Below are 25328 nucleotides of genomic sequence, written 5' to 3'. Positions count from 1 at the left end.
CGTCCATGTTGTCCAGGAGATGAAGAGGTTTTAATGGGGGGAAATCAGCATTTTTTATTAAATGTACATAGCACAAAAAGTCACGTGACCGCCGAAGTTGTTATTGGCGATATTCATCGCACTTAGGCACTACTATATACATTTAAAAAAAAATGAAAGCCCTAGATCTTCTGTAAGGGGGGATTACCCCCCTCCCCCTCTGGTCGAGTTTTTACCCTGGATAGCGGCCATGACAGTTAAAACGGGAGGGTCGTCACCTACGCACCCGCGGGAATTGAGTCCCAAGCGACGATAACAACCCATGCTAAAAACGCAAAGGCTCATGGGTAGATGCTTGTTTGTAAACAATGACATGCTATGGCCATCTGACGCATGTGCAGGTGACGACTCCCCGCTTTAACCAATACAAATTTAGAAAGTTCAGTGCACAAGTTCACATCACCTCCAATCATCACAGCAAGTTTTCTCAAACGAGCTGACGAAAAAACGACGGAAAAAATACCAATACCAGCGATATCAAAAGGGGTCCAGCCCTGAAAGGGCTTGAACCCGTTACTATTGGCGATCGGGTCAGTGCGCAAGCGTGCTTTACAGTCACATGATTATTAATCACATGCGATCAGTGTTACTGTCTCGACCAAATATACGGGTGCTATCTGGTATAATGGCGTCTTGCTCACCTCAAGACTTGGACATATTATTAGGAGTTAATCGATTGAAGAAATACTCAGAAGCATTGCGGAGCTTAGGCGTTGATGTTGTTGAAGACATTAATGACGTGACGGAAGCCAATTTGAAAACAATAGGTAAACCACGGCTAAATAAGTCGCGCTAGTTAGAGATCTACATATATATTTCTCTTTCGATTCTATTTTCCAGGAACGGTTAACCATATACACAACCCGCATTCACTCAAATTATTTTCCTATGAGTCATTGTGACGCATTACTTAATCGGAATTATATATATAGGTCACTGTATTTAAGTTACCTTTGCCCTGAGTAGTGCATCACGCGATCACCACAGCATATGCTACTACGAGTTCGTCTACAATTTATAATTTTCCTTTTCAATGTTCAATATAATAACACAATTAAAGATGCTGTATACGTTTTTGTATTGATTTTCTAAACTGATATATAATAAATATGATTGTAATGAACCACACAAAGCTATATATTGATAAAAAGCCTATTTCACACTGGTTTTAAATTCGACAAGAGAGTGTGTGTATGTACGTGTATAGTCACGTGATCTATGTGTAAACACAAAAAGCCATTTTCGGTAAAAACAATAATTGAATCAATAAATAAACGAATTTAGTAGAATATTTTCAACAGAACAGACTTTCAGACGACGCTCACCACCATTCTGCGTTGATTGGGATATGTAACTACATGATAGAGAAAATATTTTTTTTTAGCTATCTTGAAAAAACAATGCGATCTGGTTCTTTCCGGTATTCAAAAATTAGAACGTAATTTCGAAACAAATCCCAGAGCTGCTTGAGAGGGAACATATCGATGAGTGTCTGTGCGAAAAATTAGTATTATGCGTCCACTAGAACTCGAGATCAAAGGTCTACAGTTGCTGTAAATCGCTGTTTTGTTTAACCGAGAAAACGGCAAAAACAACTTAGCAGCAACGCATCGTCGGCAAACTCAAAATCCGTTTGTCCCTTGGATCAATACAAAACATTACGAATAGTCATGGTATCTGCCTGTTAAAATCACGCAGATGTGTGGTCGCAATTGGTTATAAAGTGCGAAATTATGCTCCCGAATTCAATAGGAAACAGTGTTTCATGGCGTGACAAAGCCGCGCCAAAACGAAGTCATGATTTACATATTTATTATTGAGTTGTGGGAGGAGACGCTTTTTTGATTGTTTTGTTTTTAATCTATAATCTGTGTAAGCAATTCCTATACATTTACCTGCATGTGTGGTAATAACTACCACAAGTTAATAAACATTTACCTAAACAATATTACTGACAAATTTAGGTAAGGAATACATAACAGTGGAATTTCATAGACCCTCGTATTTTGATAATAAAAAAGTGTGGTGTGTGTATACTATTTGCCGGGTACTATGCTATAAATATAATAACCCTAACCTAAAATTATTAAAAGTATCCGTGTTCTAATTTTTTTTTATTTATACATTCTGATTAAAATCATATCTTTCTAGGATGGATAACACCCATTAGCTTTTCAGCATATTCACTCGCTAAGTTTCGTTTGGCTTCAAAGTATTCGTCACCGGCCTCCCGTCGAATTTGAAAAAAATATTACACAGACAAGACAGTTGTCAGTAACATCTACCTTGACGGTTTGAAAACACTTCTAGTATGGGGTAATGATACGACTACGTACATGTACCTCGGGTACACACCCCTACGTACAGTCGATCCACAGCTGCCATCTAGCATAGAGTATCGCAAACCCGTGGCGGTCACTGAAACAGCATACCAGCCACAGCGTGCCGTTCGCTCGGGCGATCAACACAATGCTACTCCACATCACTCTCTCGTCCACTCATGATGTAAATTTGTGAATACAAATATTTTTGATAGATTAAAAATAGTTTATTTCTTAGTTTGTCATTGTGGAAACAATTTCCAGATAGACATTTTAAGTTATGCAGATTCACGGGCTGTGAAAATGCTACGTTCACGTTCCGCTTTTTAGTGGCAACAAATCCACTGGTATTGACAACGCTGTAACATAATAACAATAATGAACTCCCCGCCAAATCATAATTGACTCAAGCAAACGTTCAATGTACTTGGCTTACTCCTCGCCCATATATGTCGCTCAAAGTGAGCTTTCGCCATTATGGTCGTTCATTATTGTTTAAATAACAATTTTGTATAAATAAATTACAGGTATGACAACAGTTGAGATTAACCGTTTTGTTCGGATGCGTGATTCATTTGGTTCAGCTACACGCTTGTCAATGAGTAGTTCATATTCGATGTCAGCAACGACAACAGATATGTCGTCATCCGCCAGTTCCATCGCGTCAGATGACTTGCAACATTGCGAGTACGTGCTGCATTATAAGACATTCACTAATATAATTAGACAAGAAACACGACAGATCAATGGTTTGAATCCTTATGCATTTACCATGTCCGAATTGGTTAACTTGATACTACAAAAAGAAGGGCAATCATGTGATGTAGACGCTCAGTTGTATGATGAAAATGGAACTCCGTTAACTTATGACGTTTTCTTCAACACTTGTAAGTATACAATGTTTGCCTAAAAGATCAATTGCATGTCATGTATTCCCAACTGCGTAGCCATAATTTTACCATTGATATCATATTTAGAAATTCACATTGTGGGGTTTTCATTGCGACATTGCAATTAGTCGCCAAGCAGGTCTGTCAGGTGTAACTAGGTTACATACCTTAATCCTAACTCAGTTGAATTACTATTCTGTGCATTCTCCACCCAAGTTTCTTTTGATTGAATATACGTATACTTTAATTATTCAAGATTCAGTTAGTCAACTAGTATATTAGTATTTTCAGAAACAGTTCTATGACCAGCGAATTGTTATATTTTCTCACATAGGGACCCTAGACCAGAGGAAGATAGAGTCTGGTGCCCTGCTTTTTGCAATTTTCCATTCTAGGCGGTCAGAAGATGATGGTATACCAACATTAGACAAACTTGATCATACAGAAGGTGCTGATGTACTTAATGTCCATATAATGATGGGCCGTACTTATAAAGTGCATGTAGATCTCATGCAAGACACTGATGAGGTAATTTAAAATTGTGCTGCATTAGTTTCATATTAATTTATTTTCATCCACTATTTAATGTAAACAATTATTGAAGTGTGCCATTTTCCTGTTTCAACATCAAATGGCACATTAAAGGGAAGCAGAGGTCTGGCTTTTGACACTCTGTAATGAAATTTGAGATCTATGAATGAATTCTGTCGACAAAAACAACGTGTATGTGCAGCGAAATGCCCTAAATATCGGGTATAAAACGGGCGGTGAAGCAGACGACAAACATCCACTTGGCCTGGCGTCATTTCGTCTCTAGAGGGCCAACCAAATGATGTCATCAGTGAACAGTGATAATTGAACCAATTCATTCTAGTACGTCGATCCCATAGAAATGCTACTATGAAAGACCTTGTTAACTGACAACTTAAAAGTTGAAACATGGCGAGGTGTTGAATGCTATAACGTATGAATGCTATAACGATTCATGTTAAGTTTCTCGAAATCCCAAATAAAAAATAACGTTGTTGGTTGCGAGAAATCGGCAGAAGAACTAACCTGAAAGTGAAGACATTACAGAGTTCTGGCTATAGTAAACAGTGAGTAAATAAATATTGTACGAGTTAAAACTAATTTTATGTACAGTGTGTCAAAAACCAGACCTCTGCTCCCCTTTAAACTAGTGCAAGTATGGTGATTCCTGGTTCTTGTTAGAATATTTTTTGAGAATGGTACAATATAATGGTATATCGTGAAATAGCATTGAACTCAAAGATTTATGATTTTGCTTGTGTCTTAATGATTAGCGACCTTTTTGTAATTTTTCCCTAAAAGACGCTGAAACAAAAGATATATTCACTGACTGATATTCCAACTTCCTGTCAGAAAATACGGTAAATATAGTTTATACTTACTGACCTTAAATGGAACGACTATTCGACTACTTGCGCTTTATTTTTCAAAAGTGATAACACATGTTTCTGTAATAAGCAAATGAGACAATATTGTAACAACCTCGATTGAATAACATATAAATAAATTTTAAATATAGTTTGGAATGCTACAGTTTTCACACAAAACGCCTTCGAATTTTGTGTAGTGTACATGCGATATATCGCGTATCGAACACGACGTGGTGCGAAATTCATTTGGGATATGTGGAAATAATTTTATCATATGATTCGCATTATGAATTTGTAAGGTCAAAATGAATCATTGTATGTATCACTGTATGAAAACTATATGGTTAGTTCAACCCTATTTACATCCACATTGCATATATTGACACAGAATAGAATTTAATAACATTTGGATAAAATTTGAAGCGAATCGTCGATAGCGTATATGATGAATAAACAGTGTAAGGTTCGCTTCTAGAATGTACGCCTCCGAAGTGATTCCCGGACAATCATTGAGGAACAGTCACATAGAAGATGGTGATACGATTATGATTGCAATATCGTCTGACGTTCGACCGATTTATGAAACAAAGATTGAACTCTTCAAAGCTGATGTGAAGCCTCATATTAATCAAACGCAGTGTGGACTCTCTGCCTTCTATTCATCACTTTATGTGCTGGTGAGTCTATTTAGAGTTGAAGGTTATAGTTTAGAATTCTTTTCAGATGTTATTGGCAATCGTATGAACACCACACATAGTGGAATGCATGTGAATATACATGTGTAATCCACAAAAATATCAAGTCGCGTGAACTCATTACCGGTAATATGATATGGACAAATGTAGCCAAGCTTTTGAAGATATATAATAAATAGATATCAACAATTTAGGGAGGACGATATTTACTTTACGTTTTACTACTATATTTCAGCAATATCTTGTAATACTTGTTACTAAATTTTATCTCAACAACCCATCTTTTTCATACTGTATCCGGTCTGTATACATTCAGTCTGACACAGCTCTATTTTGGTAGTCTGCTCCCACGTTATGATTGCTACTATTCGGTAACAAAAAGTTGGAGTTCGTGGGCCCATCTCATAACGCGGTAATGTGTGTATTGTGCACTTTTAATATACTTTAAAGGTTTGTGATCCAAAATACTATCCAACATACTGCTGAAAGTGTAACAGTCATTATTTGTCTATTACTGAGTGATGTGATTCTCTCTGTGTAAGTTTCCGGCTTGCAAAAGCAAGTGGAAATGCTACGTCTTCATAATATTTAGGTAATGCATCAAATGTAGGATTGGGGGCTGTGTCAGATCTTAGCAGAAATGTTCAAAATAGGAGGTGCTTAGGGCACTGTTTAGCCGTGTAAATGCTACTTGATGATTCTGTTCCCATTTTTGTTTGGCATACCCTTGTGCAATAGCTCATACAATGGTGCAGCAATTAAAATAAAGTTAGAACCGAACCTATCATAGAATCCCGCAAACCCAACAAATGCATGCACCTGGTGCACAGTCCTTTGTTGTGAAGTTGCTTGTAATGCTTCGATTTTTGTGCGTATAGTGCATATTTCGCCATTCCAATGACGTATTCAACAAACTGTAGCTGTGTGAAGCTAATGTAACACATAGATGGTTAGGCTTAAACCAGTTTTTTAGGCTACTTTTTGTTATTATTTAATGTTTTTGTGCCATGCGACAGTTTTTTGAATGTGCAAATTGCAAGTGCAAGTGCAAGTGCTGACACATAGTGAATTTTGCCACAGAAGTAATTTTCTGTTTGGGACTACATGACACGGCTGTGCGGCCATCTTCCTATCAACCAGGCTCGGTCAAACACAATCACCTGAGGACCTTAACCAAGGTTCCCCCAAAGTCACAGTGAATGAATGAATCTCGGCCAGTGGATTGGTCTTCCCATTGAGTCTGTGGCACACTCACTCAGGGTAGGTACTATTCGTCCACAAGTTAAGATACTGTATTTGTACTGACCTACCAGTGTCAATGATGCAGTCTGCGGTTTGGCATCATCTGCCAATGAAATCCACAAAAAGCCTTATGTAAGAAAATTTTTTGTCACATACATTTCCTCTGCTAGATGTGAAAAAAAGCTCCTCGGGGTTTGGCATCGGTTCAACATCTAATACATTAATACAATTCAATTGGCGGAAATCAGAGTGCTCAATAATGGCCATACAGGACATCTCTTGAACCTTTTCAATGATGGTTTTGTAAAGCATTAGGGATTAGCATACGCCTTGAAACTCACTGGGTAATCGGTGGTAAGTTTGATCCCATGAACACCTACATTTGACCTACCAGGCATATAAGATAAGGTGTCAGCGTATATCCCTCATCTTTTTAATTTTGCTATCTGAATTAGGACACAAATGTACATCATTGGTTGACTCTTGTCATTTCAAGGGGACAAACTCAATGAGGTCAACCCTCTCCTTCATCATCTGGTCGTTCCATGACCAAACCTAGGTATACACAAAGTAGCGTTCCATGAATGCCAACATTCTTTATACTCTCACCTTTCACCTTGCTTTCCCCATATTTTATATAATGCAAGGGTTTTACCCTTTTTATCAATTCAATAATCAACCTATCCCACCTGTTCTATAACTAGAAAAGGGCATTCCATTGCAATCTGAACTTGTCTGTTGCTGTGAGCCATAACAGTAAAATTGTATCACCTATCATAAATTTACGGGCTTCAGCCTTTTTGTCAAAGTGAACACAATGTCGCTCACTTGATTTACTCTTGTTGCACCATGTTACAAGTTGTTTCTTGCAAATCAGGTGGCATATGGAATTGAAAAGGCCATGTGAAAAACATTAATAAAACCGATTAACCTAATACTCAATAAAGACTTCAATACATGCAAGTGAAACAAATATCCATTCATGTGAATAAATGCTGGAATAGGAATTCGAAATACAACAATATCTTGGATATGTTTAATAAATTGTAACACATCCCACTCCTGCCTGTGAAGGATACCACTTAATACTCGTGACTGTGGATTCTTTTGACACATTGGACCGCTAAAAAAAATAACAGGATTGGATTTTATCTCATTGTGGATTAGCATCATAACAGCCGCTCACAATGATTTTAATGTTGGGTGAGGGAAATCTATGGATTCATAAAATTTAATCATGTTGCCAGGTACCCCTATATAAACCATAAATGACACTGGAAAATTGAGTTGAAACATGTGATATCAGGGTATGTTATGATCTAGGTCATGCAGTAAGTATCGTTCAATGATCTAGCTGGGATTGAAATTTCTTAAAATTACCACTGTATCAGACATCATGCAATATGCACACAAGTTTCCAGATCCATGTAAATTATGTGAACAATTATTTTCGTGATGCTAGACTAGAATGCAACAATGTTACTCTGAATTTAGATTGTGCCCCTGGGGATTCAATCAACTTATATTTGATAGATTGCGCAACACCTACATGTGCTATTTTCGTTTCAGGAGTTGTAAGAATTTCAATCGACTTGGATGTAAGTCAAGTATGGTTAAACTAGTAAAATTAACAAATTTACTAAGGTGATAATTTGATGTTTTACAAAGTGAAGCCGTACTTGCCTTACCCAACCCCCTCTAATCACTTCATCATCATAAGCAGCTTCTGCCAAAAAAAATCGATGGGGGCATAATTTCTATCAATACGGAGGTATAGTGTCGAATTTTGGTCAGAATTGTGTATTTGTTATAATGTATGTATGGTTCCACTATGTCAAATATCAAATTATAATCTAGTTGAATTTGTTAATTGTTTAATATCTTTCAGATACAACATATAGGTGACTTTGAGATAAATGATATCGTAGCCCATGTGCAACATTTATCAGGGAGTTCAGCCCTGGCGTGTTCTTTAGCAAACCTACTTCATCAAAAGAGCACATGTTTTCCACAAAAGGTGATTCATTTTTTTGTTTACGTTTGTACAAATTCGTTCAGAAGCGTTAAGAAGTGCCAGGTACATTGTTTTATTTGATTATTTTAGGTTGCGTTAATTGAAGGGTTGTATTTCCTGTTTAGAAGAATACTACCTTCACCAAATGGTGAGTAATTTATTATTATCAATATTCATCATTTGCTGCTCATGTTTTGCAACTTATGCAATCGTTCTTTTGTCCAACGTGTTTTAGAATATAATAACAAACTGGCCAACTAGGGGCATTTAGATTGTCACAAACCATCTGAATGATTATCAAACCAATCTTACTAAATTTGACACTTCAACATTACAATACAAACTAAACTCTGACATTTAAGGTATAAATACGGCAACAATGGTGGAATGTCGGCCAATAAGACCACATGTTCAGCTGTATCAGTGACATGCACCGTTGCTTAATTTTATTAAACTATGGCTCGGAGTTTATCTTTCGATTAGTATCAACAATTGTTTGCACTCAGATACACATATCTTTCTGACATACCTTATAACATGTGCATTTGCTATATGCAGATCAGAACATAAATGTGACATGAATTAAAAGTAAACAACAGTATGTTTGACAATATTTTTTATATAGACATAATGTGAATTATTTACTTTGATGGTTGAGTACACAGAATCTATAATTACCTGTTTATTTCAGTATCGCTCTCAAATTGTGTTACCGATGAATGTGTATTCGAATATTCCTGTGCATGCTGGGCTTACATACTCAATGGTGCTAAGGTAGGTCACTGTTCTATTCTTGAAATTATTGGACGATTCTAGATGAGTAATTGACAATATAAGGTAGTTTTCCATTGTGGCTAAATGAAATTTGAAATTCAAACATTGTGTTTGTATGTCAACACAATACCAACACAAATACCTTTCTATCAGAAAAATAAATGATTCTCTAAGCGGAATATTTGATGTTGATTTAAATCGATAAAAAATCAATAAAATAGATATGGATACAATATCCTCATCAGGTATTGTTTTTGTAACCATCTTCTGTTTATGAAATGTTACAGGGAACTAAAAATATCTCTGACAAAACTATAGTAAGATTGTTAATTACTTTCAAACACACGAGTAAACCACTCAATGTTTTCTCTGTTATAAACTATGTTGAATTTAAATTTAAATTTAGCCATCTTATTTTTCATTTGCCCGCAATTTCATCTCGTCTTGCGTGTTTATGTGTTCGTAATATGCATGTACTTTATAACGTCCGTGTTTTAACTATATCCCCAAATACATTGTTCAATTTTCGTCTTTTGTTTCGACTAAAATGAAACTATGCTTACTATCATGTTTTAGATAGGAGTTAATTTCTGCAGTTTACAAATCGTTTTTTACTGATGGACTATGTGTTTACATAGGGGTCTAATAAGGTCTGGTGATTGATATATAAATATGTTATACAACACCCTCGCCTGTATTATTATGCCACTAATAACTATTATTTGTATTTACCATTTCAGGGAGTCGGCAAGAATTCCGATAAAACAAGTTATAGCCTTATTTGTTCACAGACGTATGAACGTCTAATGGAACCTGTGACTATTACAATGGACAATGGTCGACAATTTATCTGTGAAAAGAGTTTTGCCATTCAAAAAATAGAAGGTCACAACAAAACCCAAACATAGCTCTATATTAGAAACAGCTTTTACTTTTTGTTTATTTTTTATTGGACTGGGATAACGTAGGTTTATTTATCTGTGGTGAGCCCTTTGATTTGTTTGTGCATTCTCTGCAAATTGGTGTTATTCTATTGTATAAATTACGATTGAATGTAAAAGTGCAGACACACCATTGCCATTTTATAGGGTGTTACCTGTATTGTTGCTTAATTGTAGTACGTGTCATACACAGCAGCATTTATATTATTATATTATATTTATCGACAGATGGCGAAATAATTGCGGGATATTCTCTACCTTCTGCTGCAGCTGATAACCTCGAACCTGCATGTGAAATTGAACGATATTTGCAGTGCTGGCCGTATAGTTTCACAGAATGTTACGTATGGCCCATGCCTCCGGGATATAAACACAAGTAATGTGGATTACTTTTTTAATTGATATCAATATTTATCAATCAAAAGTACATCTGAGTACTGTAATGGCATGAACAGAGATTATTCTATTTTTCTGTTAATAGCAGGTGTTTGCATTATTTTTACTTTAGATGTAGTAACATAGAAGCTATGTCAGTTGAATACTTGGAAAAGACAATTTCAGAGTTCGAGTTTTTAAAAATCTACTCCCCTCTCCAACTAAAAGAAAATGTACCAGTTCCATGTTTGACACTTGATCACAAGGGTAAGTAGTTGTCCTATTTGATGTTGAACCGCGGGTCCAGATGTATAGAAGGAAAGATGGCCGCCGGTTTTCAGTATGTAACTAAGGCGTGAAACATCGCATCAGGGTACTCCCCTAAATCACTCTTTCAGGCAATCTTAACGCATGTGATGCTTTATTTTCCTGTCATACACAAACATGAATATTTGCGCGATACAATTTCGATGTTAATTAATAATTTCTGAGCAATGTTAATGTGTTTTCACCCTACTGTCGATGACGAACCAAGCTGTGAGTACTGTCCCAGATTAGCGGATGTGACGAGCCTGGCTGGTCATGATAATAGCGGGGCTCGTTCGAGGGGTTCGTCAACAAATAATCCCCGACTATATGCTTTGAATATGCGAATGCTTCTCGAATTTGATATATGACGTTCTCGGCAATTTCAAAAGTACAAATGTGACTCGAGACAAAAAAAATTAAAGATCCCGCAAAAATGGTATGTTCCCTAATCTATATCCCCGCAATGAAATGATTGTTGACCGACAACATTGCGTAAAAAAGGTATGCGTGTCTTTGTATTGTAACTTATTAGTTGCACGTTTATTCGTGTATATTTGGCGTCGGGCAACTGGGTATGCCGCACAGCCGCAACACAAAGTATTTTTTTTATTTAACGTTGCATAACGTCATTATTGCCTAGCTGGCAAGACACATTATGGCACACGGTGTACTATGTGCTAACAATACATTGTGTATGTCATTAAAATAAACCACAATTTTCGTTGTAAACACGGAAATAAGAAGCTCTATGATGCAAGTAAGAAAAATACCTTAAAAAGATTGCGGGGACACCGTAAGTGTTGAACGCGATTTAATAAGTCCTTTCAAATCGGATAATAGCGTAATGCATGACGTTAGCTTATGGAATTAACACCTTCGGTTGAAATGATAATAGCTGTGTACCAAGTAAACAACTGGGTGGATCATGCAAATTACATACGCATTGGTGCAATCCTTGGGATTGCGAAGCCACGCTTTAAGGATTGCTTCTATATCTATCTGCCTGTTCTGCAGACTTAATTTCAACATTTTGTAATTTTTTTCGAAAAATTTCAGCTCTTGTGGTCATATACCAGAGACGGGCAAAATCTCTAGGCCCCATCAAAGTAGTTGTACACAATCCATTAAAGATGGCCGATGAATATCACGAACTAGATGATTTAGCACTCAGGTATTACGATTAGCTCCATTACTTTATCACATGACGTCATGTTTATTTTATAACAATTTAACACAATGCTGTCCATATCACTTTTACTTCATTCATACGTAATGTAAAGTATTTCGGCGCCTTGGCATGCATTGCGTTAAAGATCACATTTTCACTTTCTGCAATAGATTGAGTTTGTTAGGCGACGAACTGTAGAAGCTGTAGGACTGGTAAACAAATGCCAACACTACAGGGTCACATAGATGGTAGATATCACATTAATGACTTAACCATATACTATTTATTATTGATAGTGTAAATGAAAATTTGACTATTATTTAGGATATTTGAATAATATATTATTTGGCCAGCGATGTCTGACCTAACTTATTGCATAAATCTGCCTAACGTAACATTTACTAATTTTCATATATGAGGGTGTGGAGAATCACAAATCACGTTTCTTGTGTAAGTGATTGTCATTTTAAACAGCACTAACGAAATTATGTATGCATTAAATATACTAAATTTAACATATGAAAATAAATTCGACAAATTTCAAATTGTTAAAGTTTAACAGTCACAAAGTAAAACAAAACTAAATGGGTTTTGCTTGTCTTCTTGTTATTTCTAGTTTAAAGGATCATCCATTTTCTGAGTATAGTTGCACCACGGCAAAGCACACCCATGCAAAGTTTACAAGAGAGCCACAAGAAGCAATTGTTGTAAGTAACATATGGACTAAGGCCCTAGCGGGGTACTCACATTGAAGTGCTATATGTGCCGCCAGAGGGGTCCCAAATTCACCAATTCTATCTGAAAAAGGGTATCTTATTTTCCCTGTCTGTCTGAAAAAGGCTTATTTTATTATTTCTGTCTGAAAAGGGGTCCATATTTTCCAAAGACTGTTTCTAGAGCTTGAGTGATTCAACAATCGGGAGAAATTGAAGCTGAATTCATCTTTTTGTAACTTCATTTTGATTGTGCGTGAAACTTGATGACTGCATTTTGCCTTTCAAGCCCACCTGCCTTTCCATTGGTGCCATTTATTAGTATGCTTACAGTCTGAAAAGGAGTGTCAAATACCCACAGTTTGTAAATTTGAGTTTGTTTCTGTCTGATAAGGAGTAGGGGTTTCAAACAGTCAGCTACACACCCATGTCAGTAATTTTTGCAAGTACCCCCCCCCCCCGGGACTAAGGCATCTCTGAAATATTAATCTTTTTGTTGCTTATGTACATATTACAAACATTGTTACACAGGTATTATGATGTAACATACAGTTGTTTTATTCAATGTATATTATTTGCAATGTATTATATTCTATTGTATGCAGGTGCTGTTAGACATAAGTGCTTCAATGGCCGAATTATGTTTGAAGTGAGTTATATTAATATTCATTATGTCTTGTTACGCAAGCATGATTATTAAATATGGAAAAGTAAGTTGTCAGCTCGCTGGTAATAAATATTTCAGAAAACTTAAATCTTTATATAATTTACAAAAAATCATCTGATTTTCGCTTGACTAGATGATTTTACATATGCATTTTGACAAATATATAGTTACAAAATATTGAGAATAAATGGAAACTTACCGTGTTAAGAACACTGAAAGGTATACAATTATTAATTTGTGGCTCGTTTTAAAATTATGTGTTCATGTATGTCTAAGGTCTTTTTACAGATTACAGTTCTTGGCATTCTCCTGACAGTATCTCCTGTTTGTAGTGTATTGAGATATATGGTCATTAGCTATAGGAGTGCGCTTGTCTTGCACTGTTTTTCAATATCTGCATGGCACTGAACTAGAGTTCAGTTTTTTTTCTAAAATCCAGTATGGTTTGATAGTCTGTGATCTATTCCAGCCGTCTTTCTCATGCTATTTTCTGGTTTAATAACTTTTCTACCTCTCCATTGCAGTGCTGATTGTTAGGAATGATTCATCATGTATCAGATATCCCGTTACAAGCAAGTCGTCTTTTGAGCTTTTCTCTGTTGTGTCGTTCGATTAGTCAACCTCCAAGTAATTGAACTGTGACAAATAATCATTTCCACAAAATGCAAACTGATCAGTCCCAACTTGCAGTCCTGGAATGATGCATTTTTTATTTGTTTGATGATGGACTCACTGTCTCATAGTGCTTGACTTCATAATGGTTCACAATTCACTATAAGTCAGTATAATCAACTATGGATTTACATCCTTCAATCATTTGGTCTTGTCTATGCTAAACTTGTTCAAACACCATGGATATGCCAAATACCATACGTAACCAACAGAATCTGTTGAACTGTATTAAGGTTTTTAGGAATGAGCTCTTTTTGTCTAACGCATCAATTCTTTTTGCAAATTCAAACAATTGTTTCCACCTAATACAATAAAAAGTAGTTTTGTGTTATTCAGGGTAGTATGTCATTAATGGTTCATCTGTGAACTCATAGTCTCTCAAGTCAACGAGAAATTTCACTGGGATAATTGTGACATGAACTTGCTTTGAAAAAAAAGATTCCAGTTACGCTGTTGATTTGTTCATTTCCGGGTGACTGTATTTGCTCAATGCCATCCTCTCTATTTGCAGCTATACTGTGGATTTGTCTTCTTTAAAAAGTAACTCTAGCGATTGAGTTACATGTTGAATCAGATGCGGCGGCACAAAATTTTGCATGTAGGGCAAGATCTGCTCACTATTCCTCACCATGCACAATGGGTCGCGCATTTTGGGGGTGCTTGTCAATATCTCAAATAAAAATAACAATGCCCAAATTGTGAGTTGTCTGTCGCATCATGACTAGTCTGTGGTTAGTCAATCCCGGTATCTCAGATGCAACTTGGGAAATAATGGTAAAAAAATATGAAAATGATAATGAAAAACATAATGTCAACTTCATATTTATTACTCGTGTATACTATTATCTTTGTTTTTTATTATTTTCCTGTCATCTTTAATTTGTAGACAGTCAATGAAAAAGATCGAAGCTGTCAAGCATTTATTCCATGCCTTTGCAGATAGAAGTATAGCATATGATTTCTGGCATGTAATCGGTCTGACAACATTCTGCACAGACATCGTGGTTGTTGATGAATGCACTGAAGCATTGAACAGCTTCAAAGTGAGCGAAAAATATTACCACTTAATATTGTTTGTTTTAAAATTGGAATGCTGCTAAGAGGTCAGTGCAACAGATGGTGGAATTTTAACAATTACTTATTGATGGGGGAATTGTGTTACCTATTACTAAATTGAAGCAGCAAGTATGTACGTAGGTAACATAATAAATTAGTATGCAACATAATTCGCCCATCAATAAATAATTCTCCAAACTCCTCCTCCTGCTACACTGACCTCATAGCAGTCAGCTTTATGACTTGCCATTTAAAATAACACTGAAACTTTCGGGCAAGCTGTTTTAAAGTTAACAGTAGAAAATTGTAGCCAATAACGTCATGACATGTCATTTATTGCTGTAGAAAATTGTTTTACTACTCTGGTCTTGTCAATCACTCGGCTAGTTTACATATAAATCATTGAAGTTGCTCACTAATAATTATTTTCCTTCAATAAATTGAAATCATTTTAGGAGAAAGTTGACCAAGTATTTCCAAGAGATTCAACTGCAATGTATGATGCAGTTATAAATGCAGTGTCACAACTTAACGAAATTGGTGAGACCTATCCTAATTGCAAAAGGTTATTCAACTTTCAGTTACATACAGTATAGACATATCAATATCGTGTGGGTATAGATTACTTCGGCACACATATTGTATCTCCTGTTTTGGAAAGAGATGATCAATCAACTGTATTTTTTATAAACAAAAAATAATCTTTTTATAACGTTTTATTTTACAATATTGTTTGCCTGCAGGAGAATTTTATGCCTGACAGATGGTTACGACAATGTCTCGAAAAAATCCATAGTGGAAGCTGCAACCTCATTACAAGTAAGTCTGTTCATAAAAAGTGTCAGTTGTATTATTTTTAAATGTAATGTTATATATAGATATATGTTGTTTTGCGGTAGAATTAAATTAACATGTATGTATATATACATACGTGGACAGAGACATTAAGACACGACTACATGAGTAAAGTTCACTCTACAGTACTGTTTCGTAAGGTACATGGAGTACCTCACTCACATATATATATATATATATCTACAAACTCATCGTTTAGTATCGAACACTCTCACCTGGAATAATCGACTACCTTCCTATATATATATATGATTTTGGGTGGCCAGTGTTTTAGACTAGATGCCGTCCATTATCGCGAGGCTTTCTTTAGGTGTACTGAGAATGGTGGTAACAGTACCCATAGTGCTAATAAAATCATATATCCTGTAAGAACAGCACTATTGCTTGATTGAAAATAATATAAGGTTATTACGAGGATACCTCAGAGTATGCGCAGCAGAGGTCGATGCGACGGCGTACTATCGCATTGTCCTTGTAAGGTAGGGTGAAAATACCCCGTAAAATACCACAAAATTACGGCACGCCGTAACTTATAGCGTTACGGTGAAAGATGTATAATACCCGGTAATCCTTGATAATACTACAATCAGTCAGCCAAGAGTTCGTTTTAGTATATTTGTGTCATTATCATTACAAAACCAATACAGCAATTTAATGAAATTGTTAAACATAATACAAATACATTGAAATGAAACTAAGAAACCTTTTTACAAGGGGCAATAAATTGTATAAATCACATGTCTCTTCAATATGGGTGGGCATTGTGCACTTGAAGATGTCATTAATTTGTCGCATGATATACCACCCCATCAAGTTATTCAGTCAAGCAGGCTTGAATCCATCTATATGGTTCAATCGAGCCAATATTTCCAATTATGAATGCTCCATCCTCACAACTGTCATCATTTGACAACTCTCCAAAAATCGACAGAGAGAAAAATTTGCTCAAAAATTTCGATGTCTGTGTAGCTTCGTATGTAAACGATTGACAGTCTCTGTGTTCCTGGTGTGACTTCACTATGTACTCTATGTATTTAAAAAACGTCTTTTGGGACCAAAATATTAAATTTATAACGCCGCCAAACTTCCAACATGTGTTCTAGTTAGTTCTGAAAATTAGAACCTAGGCATTTTTCACTTTTAATAAGGACTATTTTACATATTAATTGCTAAACTGACTATTTGAATATGTATTTACAGAGATCAAATGTTTGCCTGGACTCTGTTTTGGTTGGCGGTGCTAATGACAACTTGAAGAGTTTGACCAAAAGTACAGGTAGGTTTTATATTACAATATTAATAGTGATTGAAAAATACCAACTACTATATATATATATATATATATATATATATATATATATATATATATATATATATATATATATATATATATATATCGCATATTCATAAACAAATGTTTATTATACATTAATAATTTAGGGGGTTGTTGTTTTCATCCGACATCTCTGAAAGAAGCTCTGAAATTATTTGAAATGGAAACGGTTCTTTCGGTTAGAGCACGAAAAACAGTGACGAAGGCAAAGACAATAACTAAACAGGTATTCAAGCAATTAATTCACATTTCAAATTTACTATACCCCAATGACGTTTACAGTATTTCTATAATCAAAATGTGTATAACATTTGTTTTGCACATAATCTAAAATGTCTTATGTTATGCCAATCGTTCATTAATCAGCATAGTTATCATAGGGGAAGTGGCCATGTGATATTTCTACTCAACTAAAATATGCATAGATAACAACATACTTATCCTTTGAATGTCACAATACTGTATAACATACCCACTAGTGATGGCGTGCTTCGGTGACGTCAAAATGATGTATATGGGTCGTTCAAATCTACAACTGTGTTTGCTTGTATAGTTGTTTTTGTTGACAGACGATTACAGCAGATCAAATCCGATATTAACAAATTGGGTGGCCTTAGTGTCACCCATTTATGTCACAGGAGTACTTCGTAAATAGAGGGCCCGATTTGTAGTAGTATTGTATTTATGTTACTAAAAACTCAAATTACATCTTATAATATGCTTCACAACTCTAATTACTTACTACATGTCACAAATAAGTTTACTTTCTACATGTCACAACTCAAATTACTTCCTATGTGTCACAAGTATGATTACTTCCTACATGTCACAAATAAGATTACTTCCTACATGTCACAAGTATGATTACTTCCTACATGTCACAATCCAAATTACTTCCTACTTGTCTTAGGTAAGATTACTTCCTACTTGTCACAATCCAAGTTACTTCCTACTTGTCACAAGTAAGATTACTTCCTACGTGTCACAATCCAAGTTACTTCCTACTTGTCACAATCCAAGTTACTTCCTACTTGTCACAAGTAAGATTACTTCTTACTTGTCAAAAGTAAGATTACTTCCTACTTGTCACAAGAAAGATTACTTCCTACTTGTCACAACTCAAATTACTACCTACATGTCGCAATCCAAAATACTTATTACATGTCACAAGTAAGAATACTTCCAACTTGTCAACTCAAATTACACCTTGCGTGTCAAAACTAAAATTATTTCTAATAATATCCTCATGATTAACATTACATCTAAGCTACTCAAATTTTTAAAATTTAGTTTCAGTTATTCTTGTTTATTCTAGAAAGTTTAACAATCATTACTAAATATTCAATTTGCTTATGGTCTCCACCAACGGATTAACAATAACATAATACTATGTAATATTGAATACGTGTGTAGTGCTTGCCCGATTTGCAAAGATTTTGCAGCATACTTAGCAAATTTGTCTCAACATATGAACCAACAGGTTGAGAAAATGAATGTGCCTATTGAACGCAAGTAATGATTTGGCGTCAGTACCCATGTTAAACTAATTCTACTAGATATAAACATTATTTCACTGTAATATTTTTGCTTTCCATGCTTTAATGTATCCATTAATTTGTATTACAGATGGATCTTTACAAATACATGGCAATTGACTATGACAAACCACCCGGATACAATGTCCCTGATGACATAAGACGACCTGTTTCACCAGCACACGTGTAAAATCAAATTTATTTTTGCATATTTAATATTAACAAATGATTGTCTAACAAATTCAACAATTATCATGTATTGTTATGTCACACACAATATTTTCTCAATTGATTTGAGTTGGGCACATTAGCCGAGGCATTAACAAATCATTGGTTTGCGATTAAATATTAGAATATTATACTTATAGAATCCTGAACAAGGTTGCCACTGATCCACCTAAAGGTTTATCAACTGCTTCCGCTCGTGTGAAGAGAATTCTCCGGGAAATCTCAGCTTATAATAGAGAACCATATGCACATATACACATTTACCCGTGCGACAATAAGTAAGTAGTTTCAAAGCGCAATCCACAATTTTAGATAAATGTAATATGTTTATCATCAGCTTAAGATTCATTTGTGACAGTCATGTACTTTGCCGGCTTCATGGGACCTTCAATTTCACACATATACATACAAACCAAACCAGTTGTTTTCAAAATAATATTGACTAGATTGCTTGTACCAGGAAAACCATTCCTTAATTCATGATCCACAAAATACACCAATACCATTGAGTTTGTGAAAATTGTACAAAATTATATGAAGATTTCAAAAGAAGCATTTTGCACCAGGCTTGCCAGTGAAAACTCCAACAAGTGAATCTCATGGAAGAACCACTCGTCCTACACTTGTATCAACTATATTAATGTACATTTGTTAAAATCACCATAACACTTCCTGTTTTCACATACATGGACATGCAATGCAGTTGTAGCGAAATACTACATTGGTTAAAGCTAGTTAGCATCAAATAGCGTTTGTACTTGAACAGTGATGCATACATAGTGTTTGATCTTTGTTTTCTTTATTACAGCATTGGATTTTGGCGCGTACTTCTTGTTGGCCCACAGAACACACCATATGAGGGAGGAGTATTTGTACTATATGTCGATTTCCCCGACAAGTATCCATTATCTCCCCCTCAGATTAGATTCCTCACACCTGTATCCTTTTTAGCAATACAGTTATCATTTCACTTCACAACACTTGTGATAATCTGCATAATCGATTACAATTATCAAAAAATTACTGAAATGAATCAACCATGTATGGATGACTATGTCAGGTAATATATCACGTGTAATCAAAATGGCAAATGGGATGATGTACATTGATAATATGCAACAAAACAAAGTTGCAGTTAGTTGTAACTTTGATATATTCAGTGTACAGGTTCCAACATATTTTCTTTTAACATAGATCAGTTATTCAAATACCACAGTCTTTAACAATAACTCCAGATATACCACTGTAACATCAATGTTGCAGGTCGTATTTGTCACAGTATTTTTGATCGAAATTATACCCCAGATACACCAGTCAGTACTATTTTAATGTACGTATTTGGATTGCTGATCACTCCAGAACCTGATGATCCGCTAGATAGGTGAGTATATTTAAACAATAAACCGGACAACACAATGGTGTAAAAATAAACCCAATGACAAATGGCAATCCTTACAGAGAACTCTCAAGATCATTTCTCTGCATTAAATAGAATTTAAGCCAGTAGTTATCCCATCAGATACAAGATTTTCGTAATAATCTTACAAGATGGCAATTCTTTTATATGACAGAATGTGAAAAGATAACAAGTGCAAAATCTGCACGATTTGCTGAAATTGTTTATAAATCACATGAGAAACATGCAAGAATGAAAGCAATGATGTATTCACAATTTTGATAAGTGAAGCGTTTAATATGGACTCCAGCTTTATAGGGAGAATTAATTTGAATATCGAAATGTTTGTCATAATATTCACAGCGTGTTGGCAGAAGAATACTTTTCTGACAAAGACAAATATTATGAAACTGCAAAACAATATACAAAGAACCATGCGTACAGGACCCTGCGACAATGTCAACAGGTAAGGTGTCATGCTTGTTATTACGCGAGTTACACAATGAACATTATGACAAATTCCCAAATCTAGCTCGTGTGCAAATGACCAAATTTCATATGTTTACCGATAGTTTACTCTCTTCCAGGAGATACTCGGCAGTGCAGAGAGAGAGGCCGAACCCCTGCCATCTCATTTAATCTGCCCCTTAACTAAAGAGCTATTTGTTGATCCGGTAGTGACGCCATACGGCCACGTGTACGAAAGACATGCTATTGAAGATCATCTGTCAAAGTCAAACTATGACCCTATGGCAAAGAAACCACTACAGAGAGGGCAACTGAAGCCAAAGAATGGTATATTCAAACTTGTAACTGAATACAGAACCGTGCGTGTTAAAGCAGATACATGGTGGCAACAATGAGAATGAAACACCCCAGAGACGCACCATCTCATTATTACCACATTAATGAAATGTACTAATAAATCAATGTTATTGTGGGGGGGGGGGTCAGATCAGGAATTTCAAAACAATACATATAGGTAATAGGGTCTATAGGGATAGAACAATGGATTACAGCTTATAAAGTAAAGCTTGGTGATATTAGATAATGAAGTATATTTTGTATCACAACACACAAATGACAAGGTGAAGTAAAGTTGTGAATTTCATACTAGGTATTATCCACATATACAAGGAAATGTTTCTTTCTATTATCAGCAAATTCTTTCTTTTTGATGTTTGAATCATAACTCAGTTCTATGTAGAAATATAAATGTGATTTCTTTTCTACAACTGCTCACTATATATTCATTGTTTTGTGTATTAGAACAATTTCTGTATACATTCCTCTACTTTAATTTTGCTGAAAATGGTACATTAAATTAAAATTACATGTATTTGTAAGAGTTTTTTTTTCTCAATATGAATGCCATTCAAACTAAACTGTTATAAATTAATATTGTGATTTAACCTACTTATTGTTAAAATTCTATTGTACCAAAGACAATAGGGTCTATGATTATACATACTACACATTATATACCAATATTTTGTATACAACAGAATTACTAATCAACCAACAAAACATATTTGGTTAAAACAAACGCCTGTAGCGAACATGTGTGCATTATATTCGCATTTTATCAAGTTAAATGTTGATACAAGAAATGTAGCTTTTATTAATCTCAATTTATTTTGGAAGCATATAGGACTTAATTGTTAACTGATGTATACGTCAGTAATAATACCGAAAACATTTTCAAGGACAAAATAGCTCTGCTGTCTTTGTAGACTATCTTCCTCAATACAAATTTGAAAATGATATGTATGAAGAAGTATTAACTATTTGCAATAGTTATTGTTATCACAATATGCTTGCCATATCATAACCAAGAAAGTTTATATTTTTGTTGCTATGGCAATTGCAATCCTCTTACTACGGCAAATCCCATATTGGTGCACCCCCAAAAGATCCTGCTTATCAAGTATTAAAGAATCATTAAAGGTACTTAACAGCAAATTTGAAGTCGAAATGCCAGTTTTGATCACAATGAACAAAACAGAGAGAACCACGCAAGGTACTTGTATACCAAACTTGATAGCACTCTGCTACTTGTTTTCAAAAACAATTGGTGACAGATGGATAGACACTGAGCAATCAGTAATATGAACAGCACTGCAATGTCATCTTTGATGACCGCAGAGCTATGTATAGCTGGATCTAATACATTATTCCCATCTTTTATGAATACCATATATATACAACCCCACACATTTTGATAACTGCAAAGTAATTTAGGGGTTATTACATGACAAATCTGTGTTGTGTAATTAACTTCATTATCATACATAATTTCAAAAACTATTAGTATACATGTGCTGTAGAGGAAAATAAATTTCATCAACATGTACTGAAGGCATATGCTGTAATGTTTAAGAACTTCATATTTGACAAGCCAAAGAGGTTTGCCAAACACTTTTCTCCAAAACATGAAATTTCTACTAGCAATTGATCAACCATGTCAAAATAATAGAAACTGACAAGTCTTCAGAACTGTGATAAATTTATTATAATGTACATCTATTTCATGTTTCTGTCTTGAAAACAGACATTGTAGTAAAAAAAACAGGAGTTATTAGTGCCATGGTCACTGAACTACAGATTCTAGAATGTGTTGCTGTTCTAGGTAGTGTTTGATGTTTAACTATTGATCCTTTACATTGGGTGTATCAAATTTCATGGTGCTGCTTACTAGTATATTGAATAAAAACTATGATGTATCATGTTACTGGTAATTCATTCTCTTTTTGAGTGATTTGAGTTAACTGTTCATTACAAGTCATGACAGTTAAAGTCAAAATGAGAGTTGCATCTGTACATATAAAAATTTATGGCAAATAAAAACCATCTACAGAAGCTGAAATGTACTTCCACAAAGCACATTTCTTGTTGGATTTCTTTGTACAATGGATATGAGACAACCATGCATCAAGGTCCCATTATGTTCAATATAAATACCAAGATTGAACAAAATCTGTATATGAACAATTGAGATCAGGTTCAGAAATGGCAGAAATGCTTGATTTTTATGACTATTTAGCCATTAGGCCATCTTCAATCTGATCATGAAACATATGGACATGCACGCATACATGTATCCCAAGAGATAGGATGTTCTTGTGTACATCCTGAACATCATCTGAACATGAACTATTATTTAAACAAGGATGCATGGCACAGTCCCCGTTAATAGTAATATAGCTGGAATATAACCAAGTCAGGAATATGATTTTTTTTAACATTAAAATGATTGACATTTGTATCTGATCGTCAAACAAGTACTTGTCCATATTGACAGATATTGATCTGGAACAGCATTCAAAATCAGCCATTTTGAATACATGTATATATATATAACATGATGTATAACGAATCTATAAAATTTGAATATAACCAGTCAAAGCATTTAAAAGATATGGCTCTAGAAGCCCAATCATTAAAACAAAATGGCCGCCGGTCAGCCATTTTGAATCCAATCTGAAAAATAAAATGACGTGCATCAGGAACCTGTAATGTCTAATGTATGTTATAAGTTTGAACAAAATCCATCCATAATTGCAAGAAATGCTTGATATTTGAGGATTTTTTTAGCACAAAAATAGCCACCATTTGGCCACTTTGAAAAAGGATCGTCAAACCCATAATGTCTAATGTATGTACCAAGTTTGAACGAAATCCATTCATAAATGCCAGAAATGCTTGATATTTGATGAATTTTTAGCACAAAAACGGGCACCATTCGGCCATTTTGAATAGGATCGTCAAACCAATATATCTGTCTATCTATGACATGATGCATAATGAATATTTTAAATTTGAACATAATCAGTCAAAACAAGTCAGAGATATGGGTCTAGAAGCCCATTCATTAAAACAAAATGGCCGCCAGTCGGCCATTTAGAATGTTATCTGAAAAACAAAATTATTTGCATTAAGGTCCCATAATGTCTAATGTATACTATGGAATACTTTATTTTCGCTGGAATTAATTTTCCCCGAAACGGCTTTTTGGGCATTTTGAATGGAATTTATTTTCACTGATTTTTGATGAGTTTAATGTGAAATATAGGAAACCAGAACGGCAATGAGGTAGATGCTCATCCGGAATTTGGGTATGAGAGTAGAAACTTTTAGCTGCTTTTGTTTTTTTATTTTCCTGTTAGTCTTGAACTGACATATTGTCATAGGAAAAACCAATGGTGCTGCGTAGATGGAGTCATCATTATATGTAGTTAGCATCTGTACGAGTTAAAGTGTAGTAAGAAGACCTTCTAAGGTAAAGTGTGAATATAGGTTGTGCCCAGAAAATTTGACCATTTAGGGGGAAAGTAGGTGAAATAAAGGTTATCAAATCAAATGAACCCTTATTAAAACAAGCGACCTAACGGTCACAATAGCTTCGCTGTCTCCATAGAGCTTGGTGATGCCATCATGATTATTGAAAAGGTTATTGAATGACTCTTACAGTGGATAAATGTAAATAGAGCTAAATGAACAAATCTAACAAAATCTATGCAAGGTATACAAACAAAGTGATTGTGTTTCAAGAAAAAGTCGAAAATAACATAAAATGACGCAACATAAAATGAACAAATCAGACAATAATCGTAAACACTGAATTTAAAATCGCTCGGTATCACTTATCATTAACAACGCTTAGGCAAAAAAAAAAAAACTTTTATTTTTGTACCAATGTCATACA

The 25328-nt window shown here is 34.9% G+C and overlaps 1 protein-coding gene across 1 annotated transcript; it reads left to right on the top strand.

Moving 5' to 3' along the window:
• The first annotated feature begins 614 nt into the window (after positions 1-614).
• LOC100368888 (uncharacterized) lies at positions 615-23361 on the top strand. The gene is made up of 25 exons (XM_078009902.2): positions 615-806; positions 2888-3247; positions 3585-3778; positions 4583-4641; positions 5126-5327; positions 8476-8604; positions 8692-8749; positions 9293-9375; positions 10116-10260; positions 10545-10692; positions 10825-10958; positions 12057-12171; positions 12785-12875; positions 13487-13530; positions 15107-15263; positions 15732-15841; positions 16020-16095; positions 17332-17407; positions 17572-17690; positions 19091-19185; positions 19368-19505; positions 20036-20165; positions 20463-20608; positions 20987-21089; positions 21211-23361. Exons 1-25 carry the CDS (start codon positions 665-667, stop codon positions 21484-21486), a joined length of 3330 nt encoding a protein of 1109 aa, XP_077866028.1. The 5' UTR covers positions 615-664; the 3' UTR covers positions 21487-23361.
• The last annotated feature ends 1967 nt before the right edge of the window (positions 23362-25328 follow it).

This window comes from Saccoglossus kowalevskii, chromosome 11 (assembly GCF_978046115.1).
Source record: "Saccoglossus kowalevskii chromosome 11, keSacKowa6.1, whole genome shotgun sequence".
Taxonomy (NCBI): Eukaryota; Metazoa; Hemichordata; class Enteropneusta; family Harrimaniidae; genus Saccoglossus; species Saccoglossus kowalevskii.
Note: the sequence above shows the minus strand (reverse complement) of the source record. Positions and strands in the feature narration are given on the sequence as shown.